At 46.6% G+C, this 13,423-nt stretch overlaps 1 protein-coding gene and 1 long non-coding RNA gene across 7 annotated transcripts; one reads left to right on the top strand and one right to left on the bottom strand.

Annotated features, from left to right (window-relative positions):
• Window positions 1–3,512: 3,512 nt before the first annotated feature.
• PPIL6 (peptidylprolyl isomerase like 6) lies at window positions 3,513–11,661 on the top strand. 2 transcript variants are annotated; one of them, XM_040551638.1, is made up of 8 exons: window positions 3,519–4,707; window positions 4,963–5,058; window positions 5,464–5,652; window positions 6,136–6,198; window positions 6,343–6,490; window positions 7,565–7,621; window positions 9,906–10,041; window positions 11,275–11,661. In XM_040551638.1, the coding sequence occupies exons 1-8, from the start codon at window positions 4,618–4,620 to the stop codon at window positions 11,384–11,386; spliced, it is 891 nt and encodes a 296-aa protein (XP_040407572.1). In that variant the 5' UTR covers window positions 3,519–4,617; the 3' UTR covers window positions 11,387–11,661. The 2 variants fall into 2 exon arrangements, with proteins under 2 accessions (XP_040407573.1, XP_040407572.1); XM_040551639.1 differs by lacking the exon at window positions 4,963–5,058 and having other exon boundaries at window positions 3,513–4,707.
• LOC121067306 lies at window positions 6,135–12,590 on the bottom strand. 5 transcript variants are annotated; one of them, XR_005818221.1, is made up of 6 exons: window positions 12,182–12,590; window positions 11,916–12,060; window positions 7,961–9,755; window positions 6,830–6,987; window positions 6,336–6,548; window positions 6,135–6,206 (listed from the first exon to the last, which is right to left on the bottom strand). It is a non-coding gene; the product is annotated as an uncharacterized LOC121067306 (long non-coding RNA). The 5 variants fall into 5 exon arrangements; XR_005818220.1 differs by having other exon boundaries at window positions 12,193–12,590; XR_005818223.1 differs by having other exon boundaries at window positions 7,961–8,091; window positions 12,193–12,590.
• Between the last annotated feature and the right edge of the window lie 833 nt (window positions 12,591–13,423).

Below are 13,423 nucleotides of genomic sequence, written 5' to 3'. Positions count from 1 at the left end.
TAGGAAAATAAGTAGACTATTGAAAGATCTGTTTTTGTGAGTGATTAATGCAGTTGTATGTTTATGCCACTCCATTTGTAAGTTACTCAGTGTGTGTGACCCCTAAAGTAATCTTACTATTCTTCCACATGCAAGTTAATGCAATACCGGCTTTTTTTCCTGAAGATTTTGGCTGATTCTCCAAGTGAAAGTTTAAACAAACTCCAATGGGGTAGAGCAAACACGTTGTGTTGAAGTAGGTAGTTGGCTATTGTGTGTGCGCTTACGCTGCTTGCCAATGATACCCGTGGTTTAGCTGTAAATAACATTCAGCCTCAGCAATCTGAAGTTTACAGCGTATGCAGTTCTGCGTCTAGAAGCTGGGACGCCGTCGCTGTGGATCAGACGTATTTTTTGCACTTGTTTTATGCTCTCTGCTGTGCTCAGAGGCACCACCAGGGGTTTTACAGCAACTGCCTCTTGGTGTCTCAGGGCAGGAGGCAATGACTGCCTCCTCACGCACTCCTGCAACCTGAATGTTTATTCCATTAAAGTTGGGGATGCTGAGCCTGGCATCAACCTTGCCAGTTGTTCAGGGAAGAGATCGGCTCGCATCCATTAGTAAAATGTTTGTTTCACTCTCTGAGCTAGTTAGGCATCACGGTCAGGCCATGGCTGGTGTTTGCTAGGACCTAGCCTATTGTGCTGCTGTTGTTTTGTTGTGTGTTGGTTTTTGTTCGTTTGTTTAAATCTTTCCCCACTTCACCTTCAATGAAGGCTAGTATGGGATTAGTTCCTAATCCCTTACCCGATGCCCCGATGAGTGCTTTCTGTCTCCCCGTGGCAGGCAGAGCGAGTGGGGAGGTGTCCAGACGCGTGGGAAGCACATTCTCAGGGGAGCAGCCAGGAGGAGACTGGTTTGCAGAGCAGGCATCCCACTGCGTCTGGGCACTCATCGCGATGCCTCCCCTGTGCGCGCATCTGCCTGGGGCCAGCAGTCCTGCTCTGTAGGCTTTTCCCAATTCCGCTTTTTCCCAATTCCTCTTAAAGAGTGGAGAGAGAACTGGCGATGCCGTACTTCCCAGAGCTATGGTTTCAGGACCTCTTTTATCTGTTCTTCATAGGATTAAAGAGGCTGCTTCTCACAGACCTGCAGTTCTGTGCGAGCTACAGCACTCCTGTATGCTTCATCCCTTTTCAGATCTTCCATAAAAGATGGTGAACAATGAATGGCTTTCAACAGAAGCTGGACCACTGTTCATCTCTGGCCCAAGCAGTTCTTCCCCGCAGAAAAAAAAAATCCAAACATATTCTAGGTGATCCAGCATCTCACTGTAGTACGCTCACTGCTATTTTCTGGATAATATTTTAATCCTACCTAACGGAAAGTATCTTTGGAATAGCTGGATGCAGAGTTTTGCTTTAGTTAGGAACGTCCTGGTGTGGCCTGCAGGTTTTTCTAACATCCCCAGTTGTAGCCTGGTTTCTGTGCGTTCCCAAAGGGGACCAGATCCCAGAAGTGTTCAGGGGTCATTCCTGCAGCAGTCAGTTGTTGGAGAAATTCAGTCTGTGAACAGCCCATTAGTGAGTATATCGTCATCTTCAAAATCACATTTCCCCCTTGGGTTTGCTTTAAATTTTTTGATTACGTCAGCTCCTGCCTTCCACATGGAAGACTAAGCTTCCTTAGAGGTCTTCCTTGTTTCCTCAGCCGAATCTGTCCTTCATTCTCTCGCAGTAGGAAGACTTTTGAAGCCTCCCACACTGTTTGCTTTGACAGCTGGGTGACCAACAGCTGCATTGTCCCTGCACAGATATCTATCAGAAAGGAGCCGGCACGCAGCAGCAGCGTTGCCCCTCCTGACAGCCACCACAGCCCTGTCTGTTGTGGTTCAGCAGCTTCAGCAGATGAGCTGGGCAGCGTTTCCTTTCCAGGTATTTGCTGTGAAGTTCTTTGGCGTTTGCATCTTTAACAAGCGCACCATTATTCTTCCTGCTGGGCGGTGCTGTAGTCATTGGGCTGCCCCAATTTACATTAATCCAGCCTGCCTTTTTGTTCTCTTTCTCGGCCTCTCTCCGGTGCTCTCTCGGACTGAAAGGAACTGAAATGGCAGCAGGGGCAGCAGGTGGAGAGGTTTGGCGAGGGCGAACCCTCTGAGCATCACGCAGAAGGAAAACTCTCGGGTCTCATGTGTCAGGGCACGTGTACATGTTTCAAAGCACTTCATGTTTCCAAGAACATCAGCTGCACGCCTTTCGAAAGGGCTTCAGTATCATCTTTTAAACTTACTGTACAACTGCTTGTGCTTGCCATGCTTTCCTTCACTGTAATCCTCTCTCAGAAATGATGGCAGTGCTGTACGTCGGCCTGTACTGAGCTGGGCGAGCACACCTCCAGCAAACTCTTAGCACCCGCAAACCATCTACACCCTTTTGAGTACTGTGACTAAGCCTGCAAAACAGTTTCAGATTGTCATATGTGGGTAACAGAAAGGCTGAAAAGAAAAACAGGCATCCAGCTTAGCATTTTGATAATTAATGGTTTCAGTAACTGGCAACCTGCTCAGAAGATTTTTGTGTACCTGAAGTACAAAGGGACATGAAAGGAAGGGGAGAAATAAAATAAGGAATAGATAGAGACAGCAAGTAGTCTGTGACTCTTGGCCGGTTCTCTCTTTTAAAAAAGCGTAACATAAATTTTCAGAAAACAGTCCTGCACAGCTAACAATATTGTGCTGCTGTGGTTAACTGCTGTTTTTTTTCTTTTTCTTGCTGCATTTTTTTCTTTGACTATTGGTTTTCATTGGCTATTAGCTGACTATTAGCAGGGGGTTTGTAGTTAATTCCTTCTTGCCCACAATGGCAGTAAGAATTTGCACACCTAGAAATTATCAGTGAAAAAGAACAAGCTATATGTGTTTGTGTATGTGTGTATATATATATATATATATTTAAGAAAAATGAATTTCTATAAGGCTGCTATATAATTTTCTGGCCGGAACAGAAGCCATATGGTCATGCTACTAAAATTAGGCTCTGCTTGTCACAAGCTGCAGAGCCTGTGGCAGCCTGGAGAGGAGGAAAAGGGCTTTCCTGACCTTCGTTCAGCCACAGTGTTGAAAAAGTAGCTGGAGTTTAATGTGCCGGCTGGTTGTGGTTAGCTAGAGTCACGCCTAGGCTTGTTCTCTGCCACCCCTTGTGTGTACACAAACTAAAACTGCTTCGGCTCTGATGGGATTTTAATATGCCAAAAGTGCATTTTTTTTTCCTAGTGGAGATGATTTATTTCCCACAGTCTTATCTCTGTGCTAAACTACATCATGCAGTAAAAGTAGTGAGCACAGCAAAAATGACTTGTGATGAAGCTTCAAGTCAGTGCATTGAAAAATGCGTGTTTGTCACACCTAAATGAAAATTAAGAAAAAAAATGTGAAAAGAAAAGAAAAAGGTGTGCAATAACTCTCTCTGTAAGAATGGGCCACAGTTTGCAAACAGGCTTAACTTCTGGGAAGCTCCCCGAGTGGTTCAGAACTACCCAGCTGCGAGGCTCCAGGCTTTTGTGGTTCTGCCCCTGGGGTTATGTACAAGTGTAGCACTTCATGAAGCCACTGGGATATCCAATTCCAAAAAAGTAAATACAAACGTGCATTGTTACTACGACAAGAAACAAATATAATTCTTTGTTGTGTTTAACATAGGTTTGTTCTGTCATGTTGTTTTTTTTCTGCATGAAAATTACAGCTGTCTTATCGGTGGTCGGATTTTGACGTGCTGAGGATGAATTTCCTCTGGGGACGTGCAGACTGTTCTGTTGTTCTGCAATGCCATGAATCTCTGACCTTACACAGCATCAAGTTTTGTCCTGTCTAATAAAAGTGTACGCTAAAATCCACATTGCTCAGAGACTGTAAGCAAAGTGACCTGACACAGGTGAGCTGGCTGCGACCCTCGCTGAACCCGCAGCCATCCCACAAAGCCGCTTTTGTAGCAGAAAGTGAGCAAATCTGCTGGGGTGGCAGAAAGCTTTGCTGTGATAGCTGCGACCCCTCCCGAACTGCTTTGTCACCGTGCTGGGCTGCATTCACCACAGGGAACAACGTCCCGTCATGTCACCACAGGGTGCATCACGCAAAGAGCTGGGGGGAGCTTCCTTTACCCAGGGTGTTCTTGAGCTGTAAATCTCACTGTCATGGGAATTTGCGGATGCCAGATTTCTGCACTTGGCCAAAAAGCAAACAAATTCACATGAAAAAGACACACCAAAAGGAATTGAGCACTGAGGTACCACAAAAGCCGTGAGCAGCAGCTGACCGCAGGCTGGGAGGGTAGTGGGGAAGCACCACTGCCATGTTTGCTTCCTCTTACACTTTTTGCTGGGCACCTGCTCCCAGCGGCCATCAGAAGGCGGCTCCTCACCCCTGGGGTATTTCTTTTAAAATGATCCAGCTCCCGGCTCTGCCACACGTGCTGCATGCAGTCTGCTTTCCCTTCCTCCCCGGTGAAAAGAGAAGTCGGAGAACTCCTTAACTTTCTGTATGGTTACGTGCGATGCATGCGTGCTACAGACAAGCTGTACCCGCTGCAGGAGGTGCGTGGCCGGGTTGCCGTGGCACCGGGCTCTGTTGACGAAGGGGCGCCATGGACCGCGGGCGGCTGCCGGTGGTGGCGGTGGCGGTGACGGGGCTGCTCCGGGACCCGGCTTTCCACGTGGCCAAGTGCGCAGCTGAGGTGAGCAGCGGGGAGTGGTAGAAATAAACCCCACAACATCCGCGAGTAGGCGTTCAGAGCGATGTGCGCACTACGGCAGGTGCCGGGTGCCTGCTTCTGCAGGTGCCGAAGGCAGGAGGGGAGTGGTGCGGTAACTGGATTAACACGTGGCGGAGGCTGCAGGTGATTAGGGAAGTACAAGCTGGGAGAGGACAGGGCGGAGGGGTATTAAACTGCTCGTAAGCATTTTTTTTTTCCCTTATCTGGAAAATCCAGGCGCTGAAGCTGAAGTTTCCAAGCAAGTTTGCGGATCCTGTAATATGTCCTTTATTAGAATTTGCATGGCATGAATATTTACAGGAGAAGAAGAAGGTAACTCTCATTACTAACAGATACCTGCACCTCTATAATTGAGAGTAGGTCTTGGCTTGTGGGCCCCTTGTTTGGCAACTTCTGGCTGGTAAGATAAGCAGGGCCCTCAAGGCTTGGCTATGTCTGTGAGTGCTGCTCAGAAGGTGCTGGGTGGCCCTGGGGAAATCCCTGGGGGACGAGGGCAGAGGAGCACGCAGGCAGCAGACCCTGAGCTGTGTGCAACATCAGCGCAACTCACCGAAACCCGGGGTGCAGTCCCTTTGGGTTAGCCAGATTTGTGGTTTTAAAAAAAGATAAAACATAAAAAATAGCCCAGGCCACCTGAGCAGTGGTGTGGTGTTACCTGTCGCTTCTTCACTCAATATGGAAATAATTCCTTGAGGCTTTAACCCCTCTGCAACGCAGGAACTGCGAGGTGAGGTGTGGGCATACGCCTCCCGCGTGATGTGCTTCGTTGATGGGTGGCTGCTGGGGGACGAGAAGGAGCTGCTCAGGTGGGCCCTCCACCAGTGGGACTACCGCGATTTTAAGCCCGAGGCGCTTTATCAAGCCATCTCTGAGGATTTCTACACCAAGCACCTGAAGAACAGCCAGGCAAGTAACACGGTTTTACAAGTAGAGTGCGAGGTGTGCAGCCAGCTGTACGCGTTATCAGATTAAATGCAGAGGATGCCGCACTGATTCCACGCAGACTTGAGAACGGAGGGCACAGAGCAAGAAACGTGCCTTTTGGTGGGGTGATGGGACGGACATTCCTGCTGATTCATTTGTCCTGCCCTTACCGTACAGGCTGCGACAGGCGTGTGGACAAGTGCAAGGCGAAGAAGTGGGCCCTGCCCAGGAGTTCACTTTAGCGCATTACTAGGGTTATTTCTGCCCTAGAATAGAGTGAAACGTCCTCTACTTTTTTGTTTATTTAAACAAAGCAATAGAAATACTGTTCTGTGCCAGCAATCCCGCAGACATTTGCTGAGACGGCTCGCACTGGGCTGCTGGGCGCTGAGCTGTGTTAGAAAGTGAGGGCTGCACTGAAAGCTGGCCTTCATCTCACTGGATTTGTTTTTCGTGTCCAAACAGCACGTGTTTGTGTACCTGGACATAGCCATTGATGAGCAGCCCGTCGGGACACTTCTGTTTGAGGTATGTTGCTGTGAAGAACAACAAAAGCAAAGAGCAAAGATACCAAATGTTGTGGTTTCACTTGCCAAAGGAGGGGGGACCAAAATCTGACAAGTTGATGTCAGTTATGAATTTCATGTTTCTCTTCGCACACTCACTTTGCAGCTCTTTTCTGATGCGTGCCCCAAAACCTGTGAGAATTTCCGTGCTCTGTGTGTTGGAGGAGTGAAGTCTCCTTGCAGTGGTCGAGAGCTGACTTACAAAAATTCCTGTTTTCATCGGCTGGTAAAAAACGGGTGGATCCAAGGAGGAGGTGCGTTTCCAAACGGCCTGAATAAATCTGGGTCACAGCAGAAGTGGGATGGGATGATCTGCATGGGTTACAGCCCAAGAAGACATAACCAAACACAATGGAAAAGCCAAATCTCTGCAGGACAAGCTCTTAATCAATACATAGGAAAAATGGAAAGCATCTTTTTTAGCCATCTCACTTTCTAAATAGATAAAAAGCGTAGATAATTTGTTCTTTTAATTATCCAAGACTTTTTCAAAATATCTTTGGTTAAGTACTTAGGAAACTAATCAAAACATTAAAACACAAAGAGTATCCACAGGAAAACATGTTACTTGTTTTATGGAGAGATTAACTTACAGAGGCATTTAGCCAAGGCTCAGAGCCGTGCCAGACGTGTTGGTGAGCTTCTCGAGCTCCAGAGCCTGGAGTCTGGCACTGTCTGCTGAGAAGAAAGGCACCACGAACTTCTCATCACTCAGCTTGTCCAACACCCCAAGGGAGGATCAGATAGTGAGCTGTATCAGGAGATGTTGCCTTTGTTACTCTCCTTTGGTCTTTCATCTCTCTTACCTACCTGTATTTCTTTCCTGTGTTTGCCTTGCTTACTCTAAACACGAGTGCTCAAATCCATTTTAAGTTTATACTTTGAAGATGCACTTTGTACATTCCACAAACATCTAAGCAGGTATCTATGTACTCCACAAAAACAACCTAAAATTACTGTTGCACCCATCAGAAATCTGTTCCAATGGGAATTTCTCTTTTACCATACCTTCTTTCTCAAGCAAGTTAGCAGCCTTAACGTGCCGTAGCATCACAACTGCCTTTTCCTCCTTTTTTGTTCTAACCCCATTCTCGCTGACAGACGCCCTTCTCCCAGCCTGTCCCATCCTCAGCTGATGCAGTGACTCGTGTAAAGTTCTTCCCAAAAGTCTGTTAAAATGTCGATACTAAAAGAGAAAGGTCTGTGCAGTTGTTTCCCTGGCAGATAAGGAACCCATGTCTCCGAGCTCTGCTGGAGCTGCTCAGACAACCCCGAATCCTGCCTGTGATACACGTGGCCTCTGACTGCTACTTTTGTCTGCCCTACAGACATAGTCACTGGGAAAGGAGATGGAGGAGAGTCAATCTATGGTCCCACCTTTGAAGGTATGTTTCCTTAATTACCTGACTGTGCAAATGGCAAATTTAAGCAAAAATCACATTGTTTCATTTCCCTGGAGGAAATAATTTGATTTTTTTTTCAGTGAGAGTTTGTTTTAGGCACTGACTTGAAGTCTTGGCCCCCTCCTCTGATGCTGGGTGCTCAGCTCCACCTGTCCCCTTTCCCTGACAAAATTAGGGCTCAGATTCACCCGCCTGCCCACTTCAAACCACGAATACTCACCCTTGTGGAAGGACTTTGGATGTGGGTTAGCTGCAGATCTCCAGGCTGCTGATACCACTTGTTCACATGTGTTTAAAGTGATGGAAGTGAGTTGACTTTACCTCCAGATTTCCTGGGCCTCAGGCAGCTTTCAAGGCTTGGGCACACCGCAGGCAGCGCTGCTGTCGGTTCTGTGACCGTGGTTGGACACAGAGTTACTTCTGAATCCGACTACGTGCAGAAGGTCCATAATCTGTGAAAGTCGAGAAATGACAGGCATGAGCGAGTTTAACGATAAATATCCCTCTATGCTGATAGAAAGTAATAAGATGTAAAGAAAAAAGAACATTATGACGTGCAGTATTTAAGAAAAAACACCCATATAATTGACATAGGCATTTGGGATACTCCGTTTGGATTAAATGCTACCCGTAAAGATGTTTTAGGGCAGTTAAAGCGCTTCTGAAAATGATTTATGTTCTCTTATGTAAAAGCTTGCTTTCTGCCAAAGACACAACCAATGTTATATTCGAGCAGGCTGGGCAGCAGCCAACAGTGAGATCAGAAGTGCCAAGAGTAGCTGAAAACTTTATTTTCAAAGGCAATGAAGAGCCCACTTTCACCTCGAGGCCATGCACCGAGCCAAAGCAGGCTGCAAGTAGGAAGCCTGGCGGGTTTGACCACCACTGCCCAGAGCCCTGCTCCTTCTCCTTAACATTTAAAAGTTGCCCATTGCTTTTCATCCTCCAGCAAGGTGTTCACTCGGGTACGCCCATCTATTTTAAGGCTTAGATTGCTTTCCAAGTGCTTCCCGCCACCCTATTTACACAGAGGACAAATATCTTCGATATCTGCAAACAGTGACAGATGCCTCTGTCAGATGGCGAAACTCTGTTCTGTGAAACCGGGCACTTGGCACACCTCCATTCACTGCAACGCTTGCTGAAATTAAAGGGACGCAGCTACATTTTACCGTAATGAGCTCAAAGCACTGAGGTAATTACAGAGGAACATTTGGATCGAAGCATCATGTAGCGCAGAGCATCCCGCTCCAAAATTAGACTGCTGAAGTCATTCTGCGAACCACGAGTCAGCATTCGGGGAGTAACTCTGCAGTTAACATTTAATTACCATTTTTGTGAATCAGCTTCTGAGAAGGGCACTCAAACAGAGTAAAAATGATCAAAAAAATCAATTTTAAAATCTAAACATTTTTACAGTTTCAAGCTTGTTGAGTGTTTTATGGGGCCCTGGACCACTCGCTATGACCAGGCAGGAGACAAGCAGTGGAGGAGGTCAGGATTGGTGCTCCCAAGCTCCCCACCTCCTCGCCGGGCTCCTGTCCATGGAAGAAGCATCCAGTCCTCGCCACCATCCCCCAGACACAAGCACGGCTTCTGCTTACGCTGTCACCTCTCCATCCCCAGCTGTCCCTCCTGAGTTATTTCTACACATCCCTCCCCAGCCGGGCTCCTCCTGGCACAGATGCTCAAGCCACCCTCAGAGCCCCCAGCCATGCTCCCCCAGATCCTCCACGATTTCATGCTGTGGTCCAGGTGGTGATGTGCTTAATGCAGATGAATGACAGGTGGGGTGCAGGTGGAGATCCCACCCTGCTGCTCCTCTGCCTGGCAGCTTCCTCACACAGACAGCGGGAATAATCTGAAGCAGCCCCAGGGAAGCACCATGCTTGGTGTCCTGAGCTCCTCCAGCCAGAGATGTTACAGACCAACAACAGGGAGACAGAGGCATCGCTGTGCTTTTTCCAACATTCAGAAACACCCGAAGTGCTTTTCCAGGAGTATTTTTCATTGGCTTCTTTACTGGCTTGAAAACTGAGTATTAGCAGGAAGCTTTTTCTAGGATGGACATTGATTCGCACCAGACTTTATTCACATGAGACATGACGAGGGGGACCTTTGGGGAAAAAGGAGAAGGAAAAGTGTGAATGGGGAAGAAGGATGTGGGAGGTTATGGGAGTGGGAGGTTATGGGAGCTGGAAGTGAAGCGCAGCAGAGGAAGGAAGCAGCACAAGTGCTGCCTCTTATCCCTGAACTCTTTTCCCAGATGAAAACTTCTCCATCCATCACAAGGGAAGAGGAGTCCTCGGGATGGCCAACAAGGGCCGCCACAGCAACGGCTCCCAGTTCTACATCACCCTCCAGCCAGCTTCCTACCTGGACAAAAAGTGTGTGGCCTTTGGGTATGTAAGCACGAGTCTGCATCTGCTGCAGCGTGCAGGAGGTTGCCCTAGCTCTGCAGGACATTGCTGCCCAGGAGGGAGGTCCACTAAGTCCCTATGGCAGCTGCAACATGGATGTCTCTGGCAGGGGGAGGATGGATACATCAGATTTGAGGTACCCCCCTCCCTCCACGTCTCTGGCCTGGGCTGGCTTGATCAAGCTGGAAAACCCAATGGCAAAGCTAAGGCAGCTGCTGGGGGCTCTCAAGGACGAAGGCTACAAATCGGTGCCTTTAAAGCTTGGTGTCAGCTGAAGGTGTGCCCTGACGGGCACAGAGCTGTTGAGCAAAGCCTCCAGCCTCTGCTCTGCCTGCAGGAGCTGAGAGAAATTGTTTGAGCAAATGCTTGTTTCAGTAGGTTAATGCACAGGGCTGGCCCTGGTGGGATTTTTACAATTTCCAAAATGTAATAAGGAAGATAATTACTCTGAGCAGCTTGCTAGGCATAGGAGCGTAAAATATGCATGTATTGCCAGAGAGAGAGAAATCTACAGTGCGGTTTCCATGTAGTTGCATTATGGATAGCATTTTGGGAGGATGTGAAAAGCATGACTGCCTGACCTACAGAGAACAAACCAAGTGGGATGGCTGGCTGGACAGATTTCTAACCCATGGTGTTTACCTCGAGTTCCTGCCTTGCCACCAGCTCTGTGTAATCTGGAAGGTGCAGGATCCTTGAGCATAACTGACCCCTGTTACAAGGCTAATCTCTACAGGACAAGCTCTTAATTAACGTATATGTAAACTGGAAAACATTTTCTCTTCTGGCCATCTCACTTTGAAAACAGAGGAAAAGTCTGGATAATTTATTCTTTTGCTTATCTAAGACTTTCTGAAAAGATCTTGAAAACTGCAAAGGGAGAAAATGAAAGGTATTTCTCCAGGAGACTCTTCCAATAACTGTCACTTCCAACATTTAGCACATTTTTTTTACTTCTTTCTCCTCAAAAGTAATTTGCAGCTGGGTACAAGGTTTATGTCTTGAAATAAATGTAACTGTGCAAACTCATAGTATTTTCTTATCTCCTGCAACACCAATTGGCAACCATTTAATCAAGAACCAATGACATTTGTTACCCCATGGCAAAGAAAAAGCAGAGCCTGCTTGGTTCTGTTACGGCCCCGCAGCAGTTGCAGAGAGGATGCCGCTTGGGCAGTGACAACAGCTCAGAGCTGCTCTTTTTCCCTACCACAGGCAAGTGATTGAGGGCACGGAGGTTCTCCAGCGACTGGAAGCTGTACCGACGTACAATGAAAGGCCTACAGTGGACTGCAAAATTTTGGACTGTGGGACCTTCCAGCCGTGATCGACAGTTGGATTTCCTGCATGCAGTAAGATAGAGCACTGTTTTCTGCTCAGGCTTTCAGTTAAGATAAGAATAAAACCACTTCTTTGTACATGAGAATGTTTTGGGATTGTTATTTTGACTTACTTTAAAAAGTGTTTATAGGCTGTTAAAAGCGCTTTTACACAAGTATAGGGAAAGACTTGTGAACATATTCCAGTGCCAGTCCCCAGTTTACGAATAACGGTGTTAAAATATGATGATACAGTGACAGGCAGACACGGTAAGATGCACATGTGGCTGTGAATGCCATGTGTCTGATCCTGCACCGACTGCTCTTAACTAAAATCCCTTGAAATAACCCTTGAAATCAGGTTGAGCTGCATCAGGCTAAAACCAGAAATGTTAAAATAAGCTTAAGATTTAAGTAATTGTTTTTGACAGACGGTCTCAAATAACAAAAATGTTTTTAAGTTGTTATTGCCAGTAAAACAGAGAAAAATCTTGTTTAGAAAGTTGGCACACAACAAGAAATGTTAAGGTTACCTACGGATGCAAAGATCTAATACACGACTGCTGGTGTTGGTGACTGCATACATGGAAGACGTCTCTGGCGTATGGTGCAGAGCCTGGGCACTGATGGTTCCAGCAGAGGATGGCAGAGAAGCACCAAAAGAAGAAAATGAAAACGCAGCCTGGAAAGAGAGGCCACAAGGAAGTGCATGAGAAACGCAAAGAAAGGAGCAGTCATAAAGGCTGGGGTGCAGACGCAATGCTGCGAGCTGTGTCAGGGACACACGGACACTGTCAGCTTACCGTTCTCTCACCTTTATTTCCTGCAGCACGAAGAGACTGTACCGGGGGAGTGACCTTTGCTCCTGGGCTGAGCTTTCTGTGTGAGCCACTCAAACAAGCAAAACAGGGCCAGCGTAAGATGGGAAAGGCGGAATTAGCAAAGTATTAGGAGAGGCCCAGTTTTGTCTGAGCTTAAGCCTGTGGATTTCAGGAATAGCAATGTGCCAAAGTTTCTTTGCTAAATAGGGATGAATTTAACAAATCATGTACCAAGAGTTTAACTTAATTCATTAAGAGGGCGTAGACCTAGAGTGATCCCACATGTTCTGATGGAGTATAACAAACATCTTAATTTTAGCAAGGGAATTCAGATTTTTCTTTATTTATGGTACAAAACAAAAGTATTCTTTAACCTAAAATATATTTATGTCTTCAGCTAGCTAAGGAGCTGTCAACACATTTTCTCCTTTTATTTTCTAAAGAGTTCTGAAATCTATACACAGACTACTGTACAAGAACCAAGTCTTCTGTAGGAACATTTCAAATCAATTAAACTGCCTAGAGAATAATTATTTTCACTTCATAGTTCTGTGCCAAAGGCAAAAATATGCTGTTGTGTTTTCTTCATAAAACAATATATGTCCTGACAGATTACATTTCATAAGCAGTAGAGAAAATGCTATAAAAAGATACGGCTTCAAAACTCAGTGTTGGGATGCAGGTTAGTGGCTCATATTTCTTGCAAGGACTTCAAACTGTATTTAAATATTTGCAGATGAGAGTCAGAAAAGCAATTTTAATTCTGCAGGTTATAGAAGAAAATTTTAAAAGGACAATTCTTTGACTTCTTATTTGAAAGGAAATCACAGCGCGTGCTTCGAGTCCAAACAACCTGACCTGAGAGCAGCAGGCAGGGCACGGGAGCTCACGCTCTGCAGACAGGCAATGTTCAGGATCCCTCAGGGCAGACAAGCACCTGATCGTGTCAGGCATCGGAAAGCTGATCCTGTGCCAAAGGTCAGGGGACAGAAAGTACGATGGCTGGATGCATGACATACAGGATACGTTTTGAATTTCAGGTATAAGGATCCTGCAGGCAAGCCACAATTATTGTATTCGCATTGGTCAGGAAGGACACTCTGACAGCAAAATTGTGGCAAAATCCTTCATCCAGTACTGAGGAGCTCACCTAAAAGAAAGAATGTGTCCTTCTGCCCTGGTTCCCCAGTTGCTGCAAGTAGGATACACCTAAGGAGCTCTGGG

The sequence above is a fragment of the Cygnus olor genome, chromosome 3 (assembly GCF_009769625.2).
Source record: "Cygnus olor isolate bCygOlo1 chromosome 3, bCygOlo1.pri.v2, whole genome shotgun sequence".
NCBI classification, from domain to species: Eukaryota; Metazoa; Chordata; class Aves; order Anseriformes; family Anatidae; genus Cygnus; species Cygnus olor.
This window is presented reverse-complemented; position numbering and strand designations above follow the sequence as displayed.

Bases quoted from the DNA above. Each gene is read 5' to 3' on its own strand.
- PPIL6 (XM_040551638.1), top strand. From the start codon at position 4,618: ATGGACCGCGGGCGGCTGCCGGTGGTGGCGGTGGCGGTGACGGGGCTG. The intron at 4,708-4,962 runs GTGAGCAGCGGG...TGGAAAATCCAG, and splicing joins TGGCCAAGTGCGCAGCTGAG to GCGCTGAAGCTGAAGTTTCC. The intron at 5,653-6,135 runs GCAAGTAACACG...GTGTCCAAACAG, and splicing joins AGCACCTGAAGAACAGCCAG to CACGTGTTTGTGTACCTGGA.